The sequence below is a fragment of the Talpa europaea genome, assembly GCF_964194135.1.
Source record: "Talpa europaea genome assembly, chromosome: 12".
NCBI classification, from domain to species: Eukaryota; Metazoa; Chordata; class Mammalia; order Eulipotyphla; family Talpidae; genus Talpa; species Talpa europaea.
The window spans coordinates 3481298-3495754 of record NC_140079.1 but is presented as its reverse complement, the minus strand read 5'-3'; the positions used below and the strand labels follow the sequence as shown (position 1 = coordinate 3495754).

Genomic DNA, 14457 nt, shown 5'->3' with positions numbered 1-14457 from the left:
GACCCCCCGAACTTTCAAAGACTTCATAGCACCCGTCCCCCAGAACCTCCCCAGGTCTCATCTGTTGGTCACCTCAGTTAACAGAAGATATCAAGGGCCTCCCTGGTGGCCTAGGGGTCGAGTCTCAGGCTATCACCACCCCAGCATGAGTTCGATCCTGGCCAGGGAGCTACCCCACGGCACAGCAGACCTCTCCTGTCTCCCCGCTGCTCCCCTCAGCAGTGTGTTTCGTCAGTCTGCCTGTTCTGCTCCCCAGTCTGTCTCTGGTGAATCCTCTCACCCCCCACACCTCTGGCCTGTACCCCAGTTCTTGTATGCATAAATAAATCTTTAAAAAAAAAAAAGAAAATGGACTTCACAGGGAAATATTTCATTCCTCTTAAGCAAACCATTTCATAGTCTCCAAAGCATATCAGATCTCTGCAAAAGAGATTCTGCCTTTTTCACAAAAACAGAGTCAGAAACTTCTGCCTCATCCCGCCCACTAGGGTCAGTGATGATTTAAATAACAGAGCGTGCAGGACGCTGCCACCACGTTACAAGGCGAATCTGCTCCAGGAGGCCAGGTGGGGCCCGGGAACCAAAATCCTTGCCTTAGATTATTCTTTTTCACTAAGAGAAAAAGAAGGTAAGGCAATGGAGGCATAACCATTTGATTGGAAAGGATGACTAATGAACACAATAAAAATTCAAACCATGTTAAAAACACAAACTCGAGATGACCAAAGTAAACAGAAGCATCCACTTTGCTCAAATGGAACTCTGAGGCATGAAGACAGCAGGCAGCTGACGACAGTCCTTCCAGGGAGCGCGTCTCTGCGAAGTTCCTGCAGGATAACCAATGGAGAGCTGGTGTTTTATTATCCCACATTCCTCTCAAATAAATACTTCAAATGGTCCAAGTGTTTTCAGCAGAGATTAAACAGAAACCAAATTCTCCCCATGCCGGATCTCTGTTTAGAATGCCGTGTTCCTGGAGCAATGCTTGATCCACAGGAGGTAAATAATTATTGTCTGATAATAAATGGATTTAATTATCCTAATAACTCTGCGTGGGAACGAGGCTAGCCCAAATCTAAAGTAGATGACACAGGCTCTGAGAGCTCAGGATTCGTTCGGGGCTGACCCAGGGCCCTGGGGTCGGCTCAGCCTGACCTTGGTGTTGGAGAAGCCAGTCTCCCCGGGTGGGAGATGCCAATCTTGCTCACGGTGTGAGTCTCAAGCCTTCTTCTTTACACCCTGACCCACCTGCCTCAAAACCTGTCACCTCAGAGAGAGTAAGGCCAGGTTTTCCTGCAAAGGATTTTCATGGGAACTGGATATGCTTCTGGATGTTTATAAAATGTGACAGAAATAGTCAAACTCGCCATAGGTTCTGTGCTGAAATCTCGAGCAGAGACAGAGATGCAACAGCCTTCAAACCTACATCAGTTTTCCAGGCGACCCTTGGGGGTATCGACATGACCTGTATTTAACACACGAAACACAGCCCCATGGCAAAGTATTTCATGACAGCCTCTCAAGCCCTTCCTGGCGGAGCGGAGAGAGGAACGGCGTGAGGACAGGGCGACTGGCGGAAAGCAGAGAAAGCCAGAACTGGCTAGAAACGGGCGGGCAGGGCGGTTTGGGTTGCGAAGCTGCCCGCAGCCTCTGCAGCACCGGTTCGATCCCCGGCTGCCAGCGAGAGTCCGACATGGCGCGCAGACCTCTCCGGTCTCCTGGCTGCTCCCCTCAGCAGTGTCCTTCGGTCCTTCTGCCTGCTCTGCTCCCTGCTCTAGCTCTGGTGAATTCCCTCACCTTCCCGCGCTTCTGACTCTACCCAGTGCTTGTATAAATAAATAAATCTTAAAAAAAAAAAAAATGGGGACAGAAAGGGAGTGCAAGGACACGCTGGAAGTCATCTCAGCTTCGACCTCGTGGACGCGCCGTAGCTGGCTGCAGCTGGAAAAGACCCCGCACAGGACTCCTCTCCAACACGAACCCAACATAACAGGGACGCAAGTGACCGGCAGTGACCACCCCCATGCAGCGTGCTGGATGCGGCAAGGACACGCACCTGGAGCTGAGGGGAAGTGGACGGGCGTGTGGGCAGAGGCTCGGCTGGGGGGCACGGAACAGCTGGTCAGCGAGACCCCCAGCTGGCGGGAGATGCCCTGCAAGGCCGGTTTCTCCTCTCTGGCTGTGCAGCGCAGAATTCCTTTAAAGGGCACCATGTTGACACTGCGTGAAAGATGAAGGGAATCCTGGTTCCCCAAAACGAGTACTTCAGGGTCTGAAAAGAAGCGAGCGAGGACCCGGCTGTCCCTGTGAAGGGAGGGCAGCGTCGTCCTAACCAGGCAGCCTCAAGAAGCTTGAAAAAGATTCTTTCTGGTTTCAGTTCAGCAGCCGCCCAGGCCGCCCTGCAACTCCCCGGGCCACACCCTCTCCCGGATGACAGATGACGCAGGTTTTCGGCAGGAAAATACTTTCAAAGATGAGTCTCCCGCGAGCCCATCGCTGAGATGTGACCCAATCTCCTTTGGAGAACGCTGCCCACGCAGACTTCTCTCTCCTCCAGGGTCATCCGCGCCCACTCACTGACATCTGCATGGACGGCTTCAAACTCCTGACGCAGGAGGCCGGCCCGCCGTCGGGGGGGCTTTGCAGCATAAATATGCAAATAATAAAAAACACATAGAAGCTGGGAAAATATTTGATGGGTTTTATGAACTTCTACATACATGATGCCGAGATCTGATTATTATTGTATGTTCTATTAAGTGTGTTCACGAGGACATGCAGGTTCCATGAAAAATGAAATTTATCATAGAAAATCTATCCCCCTTCTAAACACGCCTCACAGGCGTGTTGCTGCACCTTCTCTGCTGGCAGATTCTCAGCATGAGTGTGTCAACCCCTGGCTGACGGCTGTGCTGGTGCATCTCACAACAGGGCTGAGTTCTCATGAGAAAAAGTGGGCATTATTGTCATCACCATGCAAAAGAAGGAAACCAGGGCAGGAGGTAGAGCAGTTTACTAGTTACCCAGCATATTCCCTGTGTGTCTGTCTGTCTGTCTGTCTAATTCTAGCTCCCTCTCTCGTCCAGGGCCTGCAGTGTGGGGCCTGATCCCTAAGCGTTTCCTCTACAGATCCAGAAGATGGAAGAACAGGAGCTCACCGCCCCCCAGGGGTTCCCTATGCTGTGCTGATGCCAGGGCGGGGCATTTACGGGTCACTCTACGGAACAGGGGAAGGAAGGAGAGGGCAGGCCAGGAGACCCTCAGCCCCAAGCACCAGCTCCCGCGCACCATCAGCTCGCCCAGCAGCTCCGCCGTGCAGGCCAGGCGCGGGCCCGCCGGCCCTGAGCTTCCAGGCCCGATGGCATCCGACATCCAGCAAACGCTAAATAAAACCACCAAGGGCATGCGAGCCCCACTGCCTTTCTCCCCGACTTGTCTCCCGCCACATTTTGTTTCCTACTTTTACCCCCTTCATTTCTCTTCCATGCTTCCCCGGTGTGTACAAACTGCTACTGGGCTGTATTTTAAAAATCACTGACCCATCTACAAAGAAAATTCAAAGGACATAGAAATGTTTCCTCCTAAAATAGCTACTGCAGGATTTTGTTTTCTCCAGGAAATACACAAAGAGTGTATCTGAGTGTGTCATGGGAAGCTCTAACTTTGCTTTAAATAGACATTTAACTCTTAGCGCTTCTGGCACCATGTCAGTGCTCACAAACCTGCGGGGTCTTCAGTTACAAACGTGAGCTCCAGCACAGATGACCGTGTGACCCAGCAACTCCACGCCTAGAGTTATAGCCAAGGAAGCAAAACAGAACCTCCCTGGTGGCCTGGGGGTTGCATCTCAGTGCTGTCACCTTGACGGCCTGAGTTCGATCCCCGGCCAGGGAGCTACCCACAGGGCGCAGCAGACCTCTCCTGTCTCCCTGCTGCTCCCCTCAGCAGTGGATTTCAGTAGATCCACCTGTTCTGCTCCCCACTCTGTCTCTGGTGGATCCTCTCACCCCCTCCTGCACCTCTGGCCTGCACCCCAGTTCTTGTACACATAAATACGCCTTCTTAAAAAGAAATCAAAACATTCGTCCAAACAAAAACAGGTACACAACTGTTCACAGGTTTATTCCTAGCAGAAAATAATTACAAAAGGAAAACCTCAAATGGCCTTCGACTCATGAACAGAGTGACAAGGTGCAGTGGTGTGTCCATACCCCGGGGGGCTTGGCAATGACAAGGAGTCAGGTAACGACACGTGCTAAAATAGAGCTGAACCTCGAAAACATGCTAAGGGAAGAAGCCGTCGCAAAAGGCCACAGACAGTACGATTCTGTTTATACAAAAAGTACAGAACAGGCTAAACCGTAAAAACAGAAAACAAACAAACCAGAAAGGAACTTATGTAACAGTTGGCAGGGGCCAGGGAGAAAGAGATTGTACAGAAAGAGAATGAGGAGGCTGCTAATGGGAATGGAACTTCCATGGGGCAAGAAAACATTCTCAGAGCAGACAGCGGTTCCAAGAGAGATAAAGAACTCCTGCAACTCAACAGCAAAAAAAAAAAAAAAAAAAAAAAGAGCAATCTGATGAGAAAACAGGCAGAGAACACGAATGACGCTTCGAGAAGGGGCTGAATCCACCCATCATCAGGGAAACGCAAGTCAGCCACGTGGTCCCCCCGCACCTCTCAGCAAGGCTGTCGTGGAGGACAGCAGCCAAGAAGGGTGGGCCGGGGGTGCACAAGGAAGCCTGGGGCCCTGCGGGTAAACGGAATGGAAACTGGTGCCGCCACCACGGAAATCAGCATGCAGAGTCCTCAAAATGCAGGTAGAACCATCTAGAACTATCTGGCCCTGCAGCCCGCTTCTGGATCAGATCCTAGGAAGTGAGAACAGGACCTTCAAGAAGATGCATCTGCTACTACAACGGGGTATTAGTCACCAAAAAGGCCCCCCGGAGGACCCCAGGCCAGTGAGTCAGCTGACGGGACAGGAAGACGCAGCAGGTTAACAATAACACATCGATGCTTTGTGACCGACGAATCCCCTGTGCCACCTCACACTCTCAGCCGTATTTCCTGTGTTTGTGTCACTGCTGGAGCGAGAACTGCCCTTTCCCAACATCAGCTCCTTTATGGCCCTTCTCTCCTCAATCTCATTGTGGTGAATCCACCGAGCTATTTGTCCTCGACGCGGCAGAACTGGCTCTGACACGGAGCGATGCGGTGACCGTGGGCGTGCGCTTCTGCAAGCCCTGGTCTGACCCAACTTCCTGAAAGTCAGTATTTAATGACAATGAGGGAACGTGTACCCGGGGCTCAGCTCCAGAACCCCAGAGGCAGGTGCCCGCGCTGACAGACACGGGTCCCCATGCCAGGGAAACCCAGGCCAGACCGCGCGGCCACCTGCTCGGAGACGAACCTGGCAGAGCAATCACATCCGCCCTCCCGAGGCCGCCAGCGTGGCCACGCACCCCACAGGCGCTGGGCTGACAGAACACCTGCCCTGGCGCGCAGAACGCGGTGGCTGCAACGGGTGAGGCCGATCCCAGGCCCCAGACGGCCTCTCTCCGCGACTGTCCGCGTTTGCAGGGCGATGTCAGTGAGACGCAGCGGCCAGTCCCTGGCGCGTGGGGCCAGCTCTGCCGGACCTGCTCCGAGACCCCCAGGCCGGGACGGGGCCGGCCGGTGGGACGAGGACCGGCCGAGCCCTCGGCTGAAATGGCGGGCGTCCGGGGTGCTGGGAAGGCGGGCGCCAGCCCAGGAGACCGAAGCGGGAGGAAGTGACCCTCCAGGGAGCAGGGCGCTGGGCCCACAGGTGGCCGCCACGGCTGCGGGAGGCCAGCGCCCACGAACGAGAGCCGGACGACAGCCCCGTCCCTCCCCGGTGCCACCTGCCGCGGTCTGTGTTGCCGTCTGCACCGCCTTTACCCCACGTGGCTTAGCGGTCTGGGTTTTTTTAAATTAATTTCTCTTCATAAAGCCGGAGAAAGGATGTGCCCATTTCTGCGTGCCTCTGTAGGGCCAGGAAGGGACAGAGCAGGATCTCCATGGTCCGAGCAGACGGGGTAAAGGAGGCGTCCTGGAGCCCTCGGGGGCTTTGCAGGCTTTTCTTGGGATTTACCAGGTGCACGGCAGGGAGGGGAGCCGGGGGGCTGGCAGGCCTCCCAGCCCCCGGCAAGTCTTCACTCTGGGCTCTCCGGCCTTCGCTCGTGGCCGCTGCTGCTCCACGCCTTTCGCTCTCTCTTTGGCTCTGCTCTGCGGGTGTCCCGTGACGCTGCCTTCTAGGCCCAGTCTCTCGGCCCAGGTGTGCCCACTTACATATGCCCACACCCCACTCCAGGTGCCCGCCATCAGGACCGCAGGGATCCATCGTCCTTCCTAATGGTGGGCGGGCCGAAGAGCCTGACACTCTTTTCACTTACCCACAGCTGGACTAAAACTGCACTCGACGCCCGCGCACCGGAGGCCGGCGCTCCCGCTGGGGCTGCATCGGCGGAGGTGTCCGGGCCAGCAGAACAGTGACCGCTGCCCTCGAAGAGATGCTGATGGCCAAAAGGAAGTTGGCTGAAGCAGCTTTTCGGTGACTCGAAGCTGAGGGCTCGCTGAGTTTTCTGCCCTCCCTGGAGACGCACTGTCATCGCTGTCAGCACAGGGGGGCGGCCGGGCGGCCCTGAAGCCCAGGCAGGGAACAGCCTCGTGCCCAGCGCCACTGCCCAGCCTGCAACAGCTCAGGCCCCGGCCTCTGCCTGCTGGGAGAGCACAAGCAGCAGAGACGAAGACACCGCAGAGGCCACCCGTTGGGCTTGTGCCGACGCCCAGAGGCACGGCGGACAGGAGGGCTCGGTCAGCCCGACTTCCGGCCCCCTGGAGCCCACTGGAGCCCAGACAGGCCTGGCTGCTTCCACCCGGAACTGCCTCCACAGGGGAGACAGCCCCCATCCCTGACCCACCAGCTCCTAAAATTAATCCCAGTTCCCTGGGGAGGGCCGCTGGAGGCTGCTCATTTAACTCAAACTCCAAAGACTATAAGAACCGAATGGCTGGAGTCGTGGCCACTCACTGGGTGACCAGGCTCCCGGCACTGAGCAGCTGCTGCGGGGGCAGCCAGGCAAGCCGGAAGCCGCGGGGGCCAGTGCAGCCCAGCAAACGCCCCGCAAGCTCCAACAGGGCAAACAGCTTGAACAACAGCCGTCCTCCCTAAAAGCTGCGGCACGGCCTAGTAAACCCAGCAAGCCCCACGGACAGTCTTTCAAATGTCTTTTTTTTTTTGACATTTTAGAAACAGTCAGCTTTGATGGCGCCCCGGGCCCCAGAGCCTTTTAGATACTCTGGCCTTTCCTGAAAGGCTCTCGTTATGAAGCCAGATGCATGTGACAGTATTGTCATCGTGAGGCTATGCATGCTCCTGAACCAACGGCCAGGCACAGATTTGGGGGATTCCAGGCTCAGGCCTGATCAGGTGCAGGACACAGGGGTTCCTGTCCGTGCTAGAGTCTGGGTGACTCAAGTATCTCAGCCCATTCATGTTTGGCCACTACCACCAGCTTCCCCACCGCCAGCCCATTCTCTGTGTCCACTGTAACCCCTTATTTTAATGACAGCCTCAGAGCCAATGAGGGATTATAATTACTGGGGCAACTATAAGCTCCTTGAGCTTACGCTTCCTCATGAGACTTCGGGGTGGCCACCCCTGCAGGGGAAACCCTGATGAGGGCAACTGACCAGCTCTTTCTAGAGGGCTGATTGACATCCGTGTTTTTAGCTCACTGCCTGCGCTGATGTATTTAATTCCACATTTCTGCCACCCTCACGATACAGCTCACAATATAAAGTGCTAAGACGACAGGAGAGCAAAATATCCCTAAACAAGAACACCCTGAGAAACCTGTAGTTAGTATCACAACGAGCTAAAGACATTTTCAAACATTTCATTTCCCAGGCGCTCTTATCAGAAAGCTACTAAAGGATGTTCTCCAACAAAACAAAAGATCAACCACCAAGCAAAATCACAGGGGGCCAGGAGAGCAAATCCGAAAATATGGAGAGTGCAGACAACTCAGAGACTCTCTGGGGGTGAAGGCGGGGCTAGGACAAAGCCCTCGAGAAATACAATATGACCCCGAGAAATGCCACGTCCCGCCACACTGAGCAGCAGCCCCGGTCAGAATCGACTGGTGCTGACAAAAGCAAAGTAGCCAATTTCTGGCTCTTGCCTTCAGTCCCCTCCCTTGCACTGGACACCTCCCCCGTGCCACCCAAAGTTCTGGTGGCAAGTGGGTCCTGAACACACACAAATTGAGGCTGGCCCGGACATGAAAAGCCCAGCAGAGCCAGGCTAAGGGGAGTTTGGGGAACAGAGCAGCCAGAAAGGGGGCAGGTGCCTCAGGCTGTCAAGGACAATTCAGCGCAGGGTTCCCATCTACCGCGCACACCCACCCAACCCCCAGATCACACGGGCATCCCGGTCCCGCACTGCAGTCAGGACCCCAGAGGAGACACCGTCCCCCACCTGGACGCGCCCCCTGCTTATCATTAACTAATGGCAGGTTCTACGGCGCCAACTTGGGGCGACCGACTGTGACCACCCACACCCGTGGCCTCCGAGCCTGTGTCCCGGGGCCGGGGGCAGAAGCGACACTTCCGGGGCAGAGGCAACACCACCAGGCCCGTGTGGTGACTGGCAGAGCGGAGGCGGGCACCGGGCAAGGGGAGTTTGAAGAGCTGCAGAGCCCATCGAGAAACGTGGCCAGCAATTGAGCCCACGGCACGCAGGTCGCGGCCACAGTCTTGACATGAGAGGAGACTTCGTTTCTGCAAACTGTCATCCACCGAGGTCAGGGAGGCGCCGCAGACGGGTTTTTAATCTGTTTCGCAGTATTGCTGCGGGTTCATCTGTCAACCGATGTGCTTTCAAGATTGTACGAATAAGCATGAAAGTGAGTGCTCCATGTTTGTATGTGTTTAATGATCGTAAAAAATTCAGGAAATCTGCTTAGAGTCCACTAGCACCCCTCTCTTCAGCATCTCCCCACAGAGGAGCGGGAGCACCTGGTAGTTTCCCTCTGAGCCCCAAGAGGAAGGAGCAGAGATAAGAAAGCAGGGGCTGCGGGGTGCAGGCTGGGCTCCTCTCCCCACCGCATCCATTCAGCTCAAGGAGCACAGATCTATTCTGTTCTCTTGTTTTTAGAGAAAAGGTCTGTCTATCCCTGCAAAGGCAAAGCTCGTTCTACTCGAAGGAGGTTCACTGACTCAAAGGCATAAAGACAAGAGAAAGTAAAAAAACACAGGAAAGCCATTTTGAAATGTCCTTCAAAGACAGGCCCTTGAAATCCATAAAAGCAAAGAATTAATAAAAGTGAAAAGAGGCCGTGAGTTCACAAGTTGCGTTTTAAGGCTGGCACCTGTTAAAGCACAAAGTTCACCGCAATATTTGCTGAGCAGGGTAGGGATCTGAGTCATCCAGCTTGAACTAAAACCCGATTCACCATATCAAACACTCTCCAATATCAAAATACCAATATTGTGCGTGACCCAGTGAACAAATAATCCTACCGATAAGATTTTTATGGATGTTCCCTCATCTCACGGAAGTGACTTGCCGATTAGCACAGAATCTAAACTCGGGTCTAAGTCAATGTCATTAAGAGACTGTGATTCACCGCGTCCATGCGGATGTTGAAAAAGCCAGAATTCATTTAAAAGTGTTGAGTCTGACATGCGTGTTCAAAATGGTAACCATCTAATCGATATCTCCATTTACAAGGACACACGGGCTGACTGAGGGCCGGTGAAGCGAGGGGCGGTGAGGGCTTCCCTGGCAGAAAGGAAATCGTGGGAAGGGGTAGGGCTGGAGTTGGGGGGTGCCCTGTGGTCTGCAGAGAAGCAGCAGGCGTCCAGGCTCAGGACACATTGCTACCCTATCAGCAGCTTCCGAGAGCAGCCAGTCAGCAGCTGCAGCATCTCCCCAGCGCACCCCACCCCCGGCCCCCAGGGACAGAGGTGGCTCAGTGGGAAAAAAAAAAAATCAGTGCCACCATGTCACCCTGGGGGTCGTCAGTGCTGCAAATCGCTCCCCTTGGCAGCTGGCGCTGGGAATTCTTTTAACGAGGAATGAAATGTTTTCCTTCCGAAACCAGAACAGTCATGATGGGTTGTTAAAGTCGGGCATCTCAGCACATCCGAGTCCCACACAGAGACTCTGCTGGATGCTGAAGAGCATAAAACCAGGGAACTGACTCTCAAGATTCCTGGAATGGAAGGGAAAACCCTAAGGATGGGAATCACCTAATTTTTGCCGGGCTAGATTAACACAGCATCGTAAAATCTTATTACCAGCACAAGTGTCCACTTCCCAGCCCCCCCACGGCGGTGGCAGCCTCTCCAGCTGTTTGACACGGGCACTGACCTCCCAGCTGAGGGGGGAGAAGCCTCATTGGCGCAACATCTGGCATCTGGCACTGAGATGGGGAAGCTCTTTCTGAAGAGGCATCAGAGCTGAATCAAGCAGGCGGGTCGGAGACCTCGGCCAGGACCCGCAGGCCTCGAGGAAGTCGCCGGCGCTTGTGTACACAGAGGCCGGGGAAACGCAGATAAACCACATTTCCCACACAGCAGTACATGCTGCTTATCAGCGGCAGCCGCAACTGCAGGAATGAGTGAACGTGGGAATCAAATAATTTCTTCACCTTGGTTCAGGAACGCAAGTGATAAACCAATGTTTTAGCACTTGGGGTGGTTCAAATAAAAAGGGGGGGATTTGGTAGCCCACAAATTCCAGGACATTTTGCTGAGCTCCCGCCTTATCATGAATCTTGCTTCCGAACACCGCCCTGATGCGCCTGGGGAGGATCTCAGGCACCTCCATCCACCCTGTGGCCGCTGACCTCGCACCTGGCAGGTGGTTCTGGGAACGGCCAGTGCCCCCAAAGTCTCCGTACCCTGGGGAACAGCTCACTCACCCAGCCAAGGGAAGAGCTTCCCGGGCTTCGTTTCTGTGGCTAAAATATTCAAAGCCTCGATTAAGGAGCAAATGCCTGGTGGGACAGGCCTTAACCCTGAGTCATGCCAGCCCCTAAAAGGAACTCTGGAGCTTCTTCTCCTAGAAACCCTTTGCTGTTAGTAACAGAAAGTGAAGATCCGGGGGGCTCCAGAGGGAGGAAAGAGAACCCCAGGAGGAGGTGCCCCAGGAGGGAACCCCCTGAGAAGGGAGCAGGGCCGCCTCTGGGGCAGGCTGTGTGTTCTGCAGATCCTGGGGGGCTCGGACCTGCTTTTCGCCACTGAACACTCATCCCCGGGCCAGGCGCACCCACCCAGCCACAACAGTCAGCCATCAAGAAGCGCGGAGCTGGCAAAGAGAGGGACTCCCCGGTGTCCAGCTGTCCAGCTGCCCAGCTGTCTGTCCTCCCGTCTCCTGAATGCCCAGCGCTGAGTGTGCAGAGCCGGCGGCTGTGGAGGGACGAGCTCTTGCAACAGCAGGAGCGAAACCAGCAGAACTGGATCCCTAAGACGAGCTCGGGCTCCCTCCTGCTTCGGGACTTTTAAAAAGCGTCGGAACCGCGCACCAAGAAATTGCAAAAAAATAAAAATAAAGCAATCAAGGGCGCGCAAGGCCGTCGCTCTCCCCGGCACCAGCGGGGGCCGCGCCGGAGGCGGCCTGGGCAGCCCGGCCGCTCGCCCCCCGAGCCCGCCCCGCGCGCGCCCCCGGCCGCCAGCAGGGGAGCCCGCCGCGCCCCGCCATTCAGACAAAAGGCGCCCCGGGCCCGCCCGCGCCCGCCCGCCCGGCACTCACTGCGGAGCGCGCCGATGAGCAGCGAGCCGTCCTTGATGAGCTCCTTGATGAACTTGTTGGTGCGCTCCAGCTCGACCTCGTGGCACTGCAGGCGCTCCCTGAAGTCGGGGCTGTCCAGGTAGGAGTCGCTGAACTCCAGGGTGGGCAGCCCCATGGCCCCGGCGCGGCGCGGTCCCGACGCGGCTCAGAACTCCCGGCGCGCGGCCGCGGGGGCGCTCGGGCTCGGGCGCGCGGGGAGGGGCGCGGGGCGGCGCGGGGCGCGGGCCCCGGGGCGCATGGCGGGGCCGGGCCGGCCGGGCGGGGGGTCTCGCGGCGCCTCCGCAGCTGCGCGCTCGGGCCCGGACGGTGCTGCGCGCGGGCCCAGGCGCCAGGAGCCACCCCGCGCCCAGCCTCCCCCCGCGACGCAGCCGAGCGCGGGCGGACCCGGCCCGCCCCCCGCGGCCGCGCCCCCCGCGGCGCCCCCGCCCCTCCGGCGCCCCACCCACGGCGGCGCCCGCGCCCCGCCCCCCCGGCCCGCGCCCCGGCCCGCCCCGGCGCCCCCGCCCCGCCCCGGCCCCTGCGCCCCGCCCCGCCCCCTGCGCCCCGCGCCCCGCCCCGGCCCGCCCCGCGCCCCGCGCCCCGCCCCGCCCCGGCGCCCCCGCCCCGGCCCGCCCCCCGCGCCCCGCCCCGACCCGGAGCCCCCGCCCCGCCCCGGCGCCCCCGCCCCGGCCCGCCCCGCGCCCCGCCCCTCCCCGGAGCCCCCGCCCCGGCCCGCCCCGCGCCCCCGCCCCCGTCCCGGAGCCCCGCGCCCCCTGCGCCCAGCGCTCGCCGTCCCGCCCCGCGCGCACCGCCTCTCCCCACGCCAGAAACCCGCGCTCCCCGCGACCCCCGGGCCTCGCGCCCCGCGCCCCTCCCCGCGCGCACACCCTCTCCCCACCCCAGAGCCCCGCGCCCCCTGCGCCCCCTGCGCCCCGCGCCCCTCCCCGCGCGCACACCCTCTCCCCACCCCAGAGCCCCGCGCCCCCTGTGCCCCCTACGCCCCCTGCGCCCCGCGCCCCCTGCGCCCCCTGCGCCCCGCGCCCTCCGCCCCCCCTGCGCCCCGCGCCCCCTACGCCCCCTGCGCCCCGCGCCCCCTGCGCCCCCTGCGCCCCCTGCGCCCCGCGCTCCTGCCCGGTTGCCCGCAGCCCTGAGGCGCAGATGTCCCCCGACGCGGGCTGGGGGGGCCGCCCTCTGAGCGTGGGGTGGGGGGGATCGCGCCCCTCCAAAGCTCCAGGTGGAACCATCTCGCGTCCCTTTCTCCCCCCTTCTCTGATCTGAGGAAGTCAGGGCTTTCCAAGTCGTGGTGAAAGTGTGAGGGCGCCCCCCCCCCCAAGTCGGCTGGGGCTCAGGTGCCGCTGCCCAGGAATTTCTGTTTCAGGCCCAGTGTTGTGCGTGTCATCTGGACCCGGGTGGAACCGTCCCGCAAGCCTGGAGAGTCCAGACTCGGGTTGGCTGCCCCTCCAGACTCAGCCCAGGCCCCCCTGCTGGGAGACGCCCTGGGAGGGGTTCCCCAGGAGCTGGGTTCTCTGGAACCCCTGTTTCCCGCAGCAGAAAGGACAGCAGTGCAGGACGCCCCGCGCCTCTGCAGGATCTCAGGGAACCCAGTTATTTTCTCAAGGATCTGCTTTTAATTTCTCTGTTTTCACTGCCTTGTCCATCTGCACCATCTGTTTGAAGCAACTCAACGGAGCATGGGAAAAATTCCATTAAAGTGCTTTACATTTTTCCCAATTAAGTTTTAGGATTGTCAGGATTTTCGGCATCGGAAGCCCTCGGGCGGGCGCGGGGCATGGAAACCCCACACTCCAGACAGGGAAGGTGATGCCAGCGGCGTCTGTGAGGGCTGAACTGCTGCTGGGCCGGGAGGCGAGACAAAAACTCCGCATCCGTGTTCACACCATCACTCCCGCACATCCACGCGCCCGGGGACGGGGTGTTCTCAGTCACCCCTGGAGTGACAGCTCCGGGCCAGGCTGTCCTGCCCCGACGCGATTTGACATCTCCTCGTGGCACCGCCTGAAAGGCCCTCGCACCGCCTGAAAGGCCCTCGCACCGCCTGAAAGGCCGTGCCACCACCTGAAAGGCCGTGCCACCTAACGCAGAGGTTCCTTTCAGCTTTTCTGTTGCTGCTCCAAGCAGCCGCCCCGATGCCAGCGGCGGAGATATGAACAGGATAAAATACAACCATCGCGTCCTGTTTTCCATTAACCCAAAGTCCTGTGGGTAAATGTTTAAAAATGCACCCACAGTCTCTGATAAGCAGCACTTCTCACGCCGGGCGTCGACTTTCATTTTCCTTTTCCAGCCTCCGATGTGGGAACAGATTATTCTAGATTCTGGATTATTCTGGATTCTAAGGTTGGGCTCTCTTACCCCGTCACGCGTGTGATGTCACGCGTTAGGAGGCTCGGGGCCAAGGGCTGATGCACACGGAAGGATAAATAAAGCAGAGCTGACCCCGCGCGGTCCTCGGAATAGAAGAGGGACCAGGACCTGCCGGTTCCGGAGCCACACGTTAGGGCCACGCGGGCCCTGTGCATCGTGTCCTGGGCGTCTGCACAGATTGGGGATCGGGCTTTTCCTTCCTACCCGCCATCCTCAACCCCACGGTGCAGGGCGCTATCATGAACTTATTTTTCCCCGTAGGTGTTTT

At 58.2% G+C, this 14457-nt stretch overlaps 1 protein-coding gene across 3 annotated transcripts in view; it reads right to left on the bottom strand.

Moving 5' to 3' along the window:
- ARHGAP42 (Rho GTPase activating protein 42) overlaps positions 1-12075 on the bottom strand; it is a gene marked incomplete at its 3' end in the record, with an annotated part of 142788 nt that extends 130713 nt beyond the window's left edge. For all 3 annotated transcript variants that reach the window (XM_084251457.1, XM_084251458.1, XM_084251459.1), the window contains exon 1: positions 11787-12075. In XM_084251457.1, coding sequence (XP_084107583.1) covers positions 11787-11940 — 154 coding nt within the window. In that variant the 5' untranslated portion in view covers positions 11941-12075. The remainder of the gene's footprint in view (positions 1-11786) is intronic.
- Positions 12076-14457: the final 2382 nt, after the last annotated feature.